The sequence below is a fragment of the Eurytemora carolleeae genome, unplaced genomic scaffold (genome assembly GCF_000591075.1).
Source record: "Eurytemora carolleeae unplaced genomic scaffold, Eaff_2.0 scaffold568, whole genome shotgun sequence".
Lineage (NCBI taxonomy): Eukaryota > Metazoa > Arthropoda > Copepoda > Calanoida > Temoridae > Eurytemora > Eurytemora carolleeae.
Genome location: NW_019396882.1, coordinates 95,346 through 105,150, shown reverse-complemented (window position 1 = coordinate 105,150; position 9,805 = coordinate 95,346). Strand labels below are relative to the sequence as shown.

Here is a 9,805-nt window from a genome sequence, read left to right as displayed (position 1 = left end):
ATTAATTAGATATCCATGTTTTTTGTAAAAACTAACTTTCAATTGTGGGTTTTCAACAAATTTCTACAATGGAGGCATTATCAGAATTAAACACTAATTATCAAGGTAGTAACAGGACGAGTTAGTACACAGTATTGATCAGAAAAAAGTGACAATGGTACCGTTGTGAATCGGGTATGTTTATCTTTAAATTCTAGTCCCTTTAAAAAGCCTTGATGGTACAGTGAGAACCCTAAATAACGAATACATCGGAAGAATTTATCAAATGTCGTCTTGACAATTTTTCAATGAGTTTTATAATATTACGTAAATTTCAGTATTTGCGAAAATAAATAAATATCCATGAATATGCGGGAACAGTTTTAAAGAGTTCCATATAATCATTTAATTAAAAAACTAAATATCTGCAACATTCCATCATCAGAATGTGAAGGATACGACATTTGATGAATTCTTTCGATGTATTCGTTATTAAGGGTTTCACTGTACTTTACAGGGTGAATCATAAGGTTTTGCGGGTTAGATTAGGGCCCTTATATCTCAGAAAATGACTTTTGGTTTTTGAAAATTCTCTCACACTCTTCTTCCTTGTTTGCTAAATATATTTGCTCAAAGTAAAATGTTTAAGTAAAAAAACTGTCCAGTAAACCTGGACTTAGTAGCTAAGTAATCTTTCAGCAGGACGGATCTCGTCTTCATACCGCCCTATGGATAATTTAGGAAAGAATTATTCATTTCAAAGTTATGAGTTTAGCCCTTGACCTATCTCCAATTGGAGATCATAACTGCAATTAAGAGGATCCTTTAGAAGACTTAATAAACTTCATGCCGTAGTAAAAGCAGAGATTCTGTTCCTGTTTTTGAACTGTAAAGATTAATTTTTTAAAGATATAATATAGCTTTTACTAACCCATCAATTATTTTGCAAGAAACGAAACAGAAATATACAGGGTGTCCCACGAAACATGACAGTTGGTAAATGTCTTCTTCCACATACTGCAATAGATTTTAAAGACTATTTGCAGTCTATTAATATTTTACTGTGAAATCAATTTTACTTTAATATAACTGTCATATAAAAAATGTTATTAGTCTCTTTAGTATCAAACAACTTATCAAATTATGAAAGAAGACATAAACTATTCACGAACAGTTATTTTTCGTGGGACACCCTGTAACTGCTAAAAACCAATCATGTATGAAAGGCTAAATAAATGATATTCACTTCAACAGCTGTTTCTGAATTCGCATACTTTGTTGTTAACCCTGTATTTTAAGAAATATCTAAATTATTGCCTAAAATACCAACTTTGAAAAGAGAATTAATTACCCCTTGATTTCTAAATGATTGCAATTTTAAAAAATAGTTTGTGCGAATAATCCATTTAGTTACAAGAAGGTACAAAAAATAAACAAGAATTTAATGTATCTAACATTTATTTACTATATATGAATAGAATAACTATGAACAAAACGATAGTATTTGTTTAGATAAATCCTCTCTAAAACATGATGAGGAGAGTCTGCATGTAAATTGTCTGAATAAACTGCCTATAGTATCTATATGGCACTACGCTACGTTGGAAACATTATAAAGTATAAATACTGAAGAACATGTTTGAGCTAAAAATAATCTTAAATATCACAGCTTTTTAAAGGCAGGTTTTCGCCTGCCATTGGTAGTTCATACGGAGATGACAAAAACTTTTGAAAAAAGTATCAAACTTCCGTTATTCACTATCTTTGAAAGATTAAAAGGCACTTTTTAGTGACGCACTAGCGTCGGTTCATTGTTTAATCCCTCGACATCTAAACTGTCGTTTCATTTCGGGGTTGGTGCAACGGTTGCATCTCCCGTTGCAACCTCTCCAGATCGTTATAGTATTCATGATCGGATTCTCCGTCGGAGCTTCGCGGGTTACTCCCGGAGATAGCTCCGTTGAGCCCTGTCTGGTTGGTGTGCGAGGAGCCAGTGCTGGATAGAGAGGTGTAGGGCGGGGCAGGCAGGGAGGAGGTAGGGGAGGGTACTATTGGAATACCCAGGGTTTGGTAATTAGACATTCCACGTCGCTTTGACTCCTGAAAAAAAAAGAATTGTTTAAAAAAAGAAATCTAAATTAGTCATTATAGTAACATAAACATGGGAACCAAGCAACAACACAAAATTTACTACAGCCAATTAACTAAAAAAAGTGTATGAGAAAGGTTGTTAAGTCTTTTTTTTTGAAAAGGACATATGTAAAGGAATGGGGGTTACCCATAAAGGATGAAACTTTAAAAACAACCTGAAACGCTAGAATTTAATATAACAATCTAACAGTTTAATTAATTGTCTTTAAAGACAAATGATATGTTCTGATTGAGATTAAAACAGTCGTCTCTGAAGTCTCATCAGGTTTGGGTAACCCTGACTGCTAAAAAACAAAGGGAAAAGACAATATAAAAATGATATTTATTTTGACACCCTGTTCCAGTAAATTCTTATCAGCCGAGATTTTAGTTAAATAATAAAATATTAAAGATAAAAAATGATTTGCTAAGTGCTTCAGATGCTTTTTTAGATAAGAAGATAATTAGCTAAACTATCTGCACCAAATTATGAGTAATAAGTTCTATTTACTCAGTGCTAATTAACGCCAAAGGTATTCAATTTCAGGCAATTATTTTGATATTAACAACACCGAAATATCTGAATATTTACTTAGATAGCTAAATTAGCTAAATATTTATTTAAATACCTAAATATTTAAATATTTACCTAAATATCTAAACCTTTACTGAAATATATAAATATATACATAAATATCTGAATGTTTCCTTAAATATCTCGATATTTTCTTAAATATCTCGATATTTTATTAAATATCTCAATATTTACCTAAATATCTAAAACATCTAAATATCTAAATATTCAACTCAATATCTAGATATTTATCTAATTATCTAAATATTTACCCAAGTATCTAGATATTTAATATTTAAACCTTAATATCTATGTTTATATTTACCAAAACATCTAAATATCTAAATAAAAAATAGCTACAAAATTCCAATATTTAAATATTTACCTGTAGAATATACTCTGGATTGTCCATGCTAACCATCCCGTGAGGAATAAAGTCAGGTAGGACCAGTCGACCGTAGTTCGTGTGAAAATCTTCTAAATAATTCATAAAATCAATCCTTATATATATTTATCAAAAACTAAAGGAGAAAATGAATATTTTATATCAGTGTGTATAGTCCCCAACCGCCCACCCCCCACCTTAAATCAAGATTAAAATGGATAAAAATTTAAAACCTTTAAACAAGTTAAAACGAGTATCTGGACTTCAATATACCAGGGTGATCCAAAATACTTAACGACAGTAGTAAAAATAATAGAAATAAAGTAACTATAAAAAATTAGATATAATTTCATATTGTTTACAAGAAGTGGAAAGTTGTCTGAGCACCCTGTGATAAAAAGAAAATACATGTTCAATTCTTCAACTCAAGATCATAAAATATTCGAGATTAAAAAAATAGAAAATCTTCAAGTTTGAAGGGAGGACTGGCGACATAATTTTAAGCAAACCTTTATCTGAGTAACATTCAAGATTTGTTGTTTTCCTAAATTAAAATGGCTAAATCCTGTCAAATGCCTTCCTTGTCTATGCTACAAAATACATATGATACTATATAGTGAACCAGCGATTGAAAATGATAAATTTTAAGATAGGAAAACAAAGATATCAACTATAGGGTATCTCTATGAAGAATATTAAAAGTGTACTGCAACCTACCCGGCATGTACGGATACGGAGGAGGGTAAACAAACATCCCGCTCTTCCCATCAGAGATCAAATCCATGTAGGGATTCTTATTGTTGTTGATGGTGTTGGGCGTGGCAGGGGGCGGTGACTGGGGGGACGGGACTAGGTAATCGTCGGAGTCGACAGGAAGCGCAACATTCGGCGGCCGAGGTTTGTGTTGCCGGCCGTTAGATCGGCTGGTGGCGGTGGACCTGGTCGTATTGTACATACTTCCGCTGGGGTACCCAGAATGTCCTGGCATACCGTCGGGGTCGTCCTCTGAAAGAAGAAAATTTCTTTTTAACTAAAAAATATATTTATCAAGTGTCAAAACTCAAACTTTGTGGAATTGTCTAATTAGCAGAGCCTGTAATTAAAGCTTTAAAACGGAAAATTGTTGGTAAAAGAGTCTCTAATACTAAGGGAGGGTATATCTAATACAAACCGTAGAAATTAACTCATTAATTATCTAGATAAATTAAACAAAAACTTGGAAAAGAGATAATTAAGACATCAAGTCACTACTACCGACTCACCGAGTAGTTTAAGGGGATCACAGGATTGACTGAAAAATGTTGATCCATATCTGAGACTTCTGGATCCAAGAGTTGAAAATGCATCATTCACGCCCGGCGTTGAGCCATATCTAAAAAAGCAGAGATTAGAAAATCCGCAATTTATAATAATTTCATAAATTTGATTTTTTTCTTTCATTTTTATATTACCTGGAACTTCTGTGAGTTGTCCCAACTAGGCCGGACTGTGAGGAATAGGGGGGCGGAGGCAAATTTGGCGGGAAAAATTTCTGTGTGGGGGTGGAGGGGAGGGGTGTATCTACAGGGGTGTTGAGGGTGTTGGTGCTGGCCACCCTCCCAGGGTTCAGGTACTCCTCAGCAACCATCACAATCTCATTGCCTCCGATAGCGGAGGAGAGGTTTCTGATTAACTCCTTCTCATCCTGGAGTATGTAAAAATTAAGTTAAACTAATGTTAAATTTAAAAAATAGAGTTTAAAATTCTTAGAAAACAAACAAAAAAGATATAAAATAATAATTTTGAATAGGATTTTTACCTGAGTAGTGTATGAAGGTAGTCTCATGAGCTTGTCTCCAGGTATGACCAGAAACCTGCCTGGATCCCGAGACATCTTAGCAAACTCCTCCGCCAGCTCCTTAAACCCAGGCCTGCTGTCCGCATCTAGCATCCAGCACTTTATCATGATCATATACACGTCAATTGTACAAATAGGAGGCTGGGGCAATCTCTCTCCTTTGTCCAGGAGGTCGGGGACATCCCTGGCAGGAACGTTCTCGTAAGGACGACCTCCATATGTCAGTAATTCCCAGACCGTGACTCCGAACGCCCATACATCACTTTTATGAGTGAAAACCCTCTGTTGGATGCATTCCAGTGCCAACCATTTAATCGGCATCTTACCACCTGTAGCTTTATATTCATCCTCATTTATATCCAGCAGTTTTGCCAGACCAAAGTCGGTGATTTTAACGCAGGACGGGGTTTGAACCAAAACATTTCTAGCAGCTAGATCTCGGTGAACTAGTCGTCTCTCCTCAAGATATGCCATACCACGTGCTATCTGGGTGCACCAGTTTAGAAGAGGCTTAGAACCAATCTTATCTTTGTTATTCCTCACATAGTCAAGTAGGCATCCAAGAGGCATCAATTGAGTGACAAGCATCATTTGGCTTGTCATACAAACTGCCAATAGTTGGAGAAGGTTTTGATGTTCCACACTCGCCATTATGTAAGCTTCTTCAAGAATTTCTTTGCTTGCATTATTTCCAGTCCCCTCTCTCAGAACCTTGATAGCAACTGGTATCTTAACATTCTCTCCTTCAGGGACCCAAACCCCCTTATACACTGTTCCAAAAGCTCCGTATCCCAGAATTCCTCCTTTTCTCAACTCTGCTTCCTTCACGATTCTGAGCTTGGCAAGATTAGGCTTAATGTTAGTGGGTCGCAGGGGCTCATTATCCTCGTAACCTGTCATAACCATCGTCATTTTAGCAGTATTTTCTTTAGCCCGAGCCCGCTGTCTCCACTGATATCCAAAGACGGAAAGAAAGATGCCTAGGAGAACAATGCATCCAATTATCCCACCTATAATAGCAGGTATAGAGTTCTCAGCAGATAGAGGTACTCCACCGCTCAGGGATGGTTCAACAGAACAAAACGGATCTCCGGGTACACCCGCTGAGTTCTCTGGGAAGTTCTTGTACGGATGGGCGCCAGTACACGATTCTGTACAGTTGAAAGGCGTGGTTTCTGAATCTGGGGCGTATCCACCATTGAGGTAAACCTTGTAGTTCTTACAGGCCTTGCATTGAGCAGAGCTGGGTCCAATACAACCTCGGCATTCTCGGGCACATGGAACACATTTCTTCCGTTCCTGATCAGCAAAGTAGTCACTGCTACACTCTTGAACACATTGTTGATCCTGACTAAACCCCTTGCACTCCTGACACACATCCTCATGGAATCCATATCCGTTACACCGTTTACACAGGGGATGGCAGGGACGACACAGAGCTTTTCCAGACAGAGCCTTGAGCTTTCCTTGGCCTTCAGGACCAAGCCATTCGTAGAAATATCCTTCAGGACATACCTCACTCTCATGTAAACATTGTATAACTTCTAGTTCAGGATTAATGATTGCCTTGTCACAACTGTTACAACCCAGAGCACCGATGTTGTTGGCGGGACCTTTACATCCTCCCACACAGTTCCTGTGACAGTCCTGACACTCTCCGTAGGAGTTGTTGTACTTACTCAAGGGACACTTCTCAACACAGAACGGACCGTCCTTGACATGTTTACACTTGTGACAGTTGCCCGGTCCTGCTCCTGTACATGTCAGGTCACACTCCTGGTCACATTTCATGCATTGACGGTCCCCGGGGGACTGAAAGAGTCCTTGGTTGGCATCACATGATCCGACACACTCCTCTCCAACCTGGAAGGTTTTACAAGAGAGGCAGAGTTTGTTTCCTGGGCCCCAACATCCGTCCTCTGTACACTGATCGTCGCATTGTTTCTTTTCAATGATACACTGCTCCGGGGCCTTGTTGTTCTGTAGTAGAGTGTTGTGCTGAGGAGATTTCATAATTCTTTGCCAATTTATGTTTTCAGCGTAACAGAGATCATTATTCTCGAGAATAGAAACCCCGCCGGAACGAATTTTTCTGAGGGATCTCAGGTCCAGAGATTCCAACGAGGTTTTCACGATATACAGCGAGGAGAAATATTCTGTCAAATGTCGTCCGCCGACAATCTCTAGGTTTCTAAAGGCACTGAGATTAGTAAACCTGGGATGATGCGCCTGTATGTTAATGAACCCAGTGACCTCCCTGAGTGTGCTGAACACCTCGAGCTTGGAGGGGTCCATGGCGGGGTGCCTGGGACCGAAGGTGAAGTTTGAGTAGATCTGCTGGAACCCGTTGAAGGTTGAGTCGAGGATAGTGAGGCTACCCTCAACAACAGTACAGTTGATAAAACTGTTTATATTCCCAGCATGAATAATGTTCCCCTGATGGATGATATCACTGAAGGTGCAGGTTTTAGGACAAGGTCCATCACAGGGTACACATTCTCCATCTACAGCCTAAAATATATTCTAGGATTAGCAATCAACAAATATACATTTATATTCTTATCTACAGAATAAAGGGTTCCATCCCCCCCCCCCCCCCCTGCATTCCTATACTTTTTGCAGGTATATAGAGAGGGACATATGAAGAAAGTTTCTCCCCCCCCTCTCTCTCTCTCTATACACACAAGAGTATAATCTCCCATAATATTGGGTATTATCCTTCAAAACACATTTACAGAGCTCAGGCCTGCAGGACTGCACGGTACTAATGATTCCCGATCTGGAAAACCTCTCTGTAAGAAACATGATGTATGATACACTGATTGCTAGTAATCAAACCACATAACACATCCATACCAAATACATTCACCAAGAAGACTAAAATTCAGGGAACTATCATAAAGAAAACAAAAATTAACTCCCAGCACTCCATAACAAATGCCAAGAAAACTAAGTGTAGGGAAATAGCTTGAAAATACAAGAACGTTCCGAAAGTATAATCTTAAACATATAAAGAAAACTAAAATAAATGGAAGAATATTTTAGCAGAGAAATTTAAAACCAGTGTTTTATAAATCGCAAGATAATTCCTGACTTTACAACGTTCTTGAGCTGCATCAAGGCATATTATGGTTAATTCAAGCAATTCAGATTCAAGCAGATAGGCAGTAATAGGACGGGCAGTTTGTTAAGTTAATCCAGTGAAAAATACTGAGCTTAAGAGCTAATAAATATAGGATTATTACATAACATCAGAGGGTTGACTGTAATACCAAAGAAAATCATGGAATGTGCGCTTCATTTATTTGATGTAAGTGTGTATTCATGGACAATATTTGTAAAAATGTACAACAATATTTGTAAACATGTACAACAATATTTGTTTATGTTTCATATATTGTGTAAAAAAATCTAAGATTTAGTTTAGTATTTGTTTAGCGTATAAATGCGCCAATACATTTTATTACTCTCAACATATTTCTCCAGTAAAAATTTGGCAACCTGTTTTCATGGCAGGCATAAAATTTACTTTTCATGTTTACCTCAGTTCCCTAGTAAATACTTTTTATACCTAGATAATAAACATTTTACGCGGAACCTAAATTGTAAATTCATCCATCCCAAACCTTACTCCGGGTTACTCAATATATACCAAGGCTCAGGGTATCAGCCTAAACCTTACTCCGGGTAACTCAATAAATACAAATTCTTTACTCAGGGTATCAGCCTAAACCTTACTCCGGGTTACTCAATAAAACCAATACTTTACTCAGGGTATCAGCCTAAACCTTACTCCGGGTTACTCAATAAAACCAATCTTTACTCAGGGTATCAGCCTAAACCTTACTCCGGGTTACTCAATAAAACCAATTCTTTACTCAGGGTATCAGCCTAAATCTTACTCCGGGTAACTCAATAAATACCAATTTTTTACTCAGGGTATCAGACTAAATCTTACTCCTGACTACTTAAAACATACTAATACTCTACTCCTGATAACATCCCAAATCTTACCAAAACTCTATTCAGGGTACAGGTATCTATCTAGAAACCTTACTACTGGTTACTTAATAAACACCAATACTCTACTCAGGGTATCAACATAAACCTTACTCCGGGTTACTTAATAAACACCAATACTCTACTCAAGGTATCAACATAAACCTTACTCCGGGTTACTTAATAAACACCAATACTCTACTCAGGGTATCAACATAAACCTTACTCCGGGTTACTTAACACATAACAAGACTCTACTCAGGGTATCAACCTAAACCTTACTCCGGGTTACTGAACACATACCAAGACTCTACTCAGGGTATCAACCTAAACCTTACTTCGGGTTACTTAACACATACCAAGACTTTACTCAGGGTATCAACCTAAACCTTACTCCGGGGTTCCTTAACACTTACGAAGACTCTACTCAGGGTATCAACCTAAACCTTACTCTTGGAACCTTAAAACAACACCATTCTTAAGAATTACAAACTTGAATTCGGAAGGGATATTTTATACTTGTATTCAGTACTAATAAACGCCATTCATGATTGTTTTTCTACCTTTAATAGTTAACAACCGAAGCTTAATAACTCTTTCAAAATTTGATTTCATTCATTTTTAGTTGTTTTGATATTAAACAGAAGTAGTACGGAATAATTCTTTTAATTGAAATAAAATAAAATGATAACTGACTTAAAGACCATTTTCATTTTATATTAAGGTAGTGAGTATATCACTTAAAAAGCTCAATTGTTATTAAAAATAATTGAAAAAGTTTTATGACAAAAAACAATTAAGATAATTGACTATATAATCAAAAAGCAAAGGGATTTTAACAGCGCAAGTGCAAGGGGGGTTGGAGATAACCTAGTACCAAAGAGGTGGGATTTCATAATTC

General features: G+C 37.0%; 1 protein-coding gene across 3 annotated transcripts in view; it reads right to left on the bottom strand.

Moving 5' to 3' along the window:
- Positions 1–1,419: 1,419 nt before the first annotated feature.
- The window catches only part of LOC111709702 (epidermal growth factor receptor), a 61,473-nt gene continuing 53,087 nt past the window's right edge, over positions 1,420–9,805 (bottom strand). For 2 of the 3 annotated variants that reach the window (XM_023483572.1, XM_023483570.1), the window contains exons 7-12: positions 4,867–7,416; positions 4,520–4,752; positions 4,331–4,440; positions 3,786–4,073; positions 3,069–3,160; positions 1,420–2,079 (exon numbers count right to left, since the gene is read on the bottom strand). In XM_023483572.1, the coding sequence (XP_023339340.1) occupies positions 1,810–2,079; positions 3,069–3,160; positions 3,786–4,073; positions 4,331–4,440; positions 4,520–4,752; positions 4,867–7,416 (3,543 nt within the window). In that variant the 3' untranslated portion in view covers positions 1,420–1,809. The remainder of the gene's footprint in view (positions 2,080–3,068; positions 3,161–3,785; positions 4,074–4,330; positions 4,441–4,519; positions 4,753–4,866; positions 7,417–9,805) is intronic. The other variant, XM_023483571.1, reaches the window with a different exon arrangement.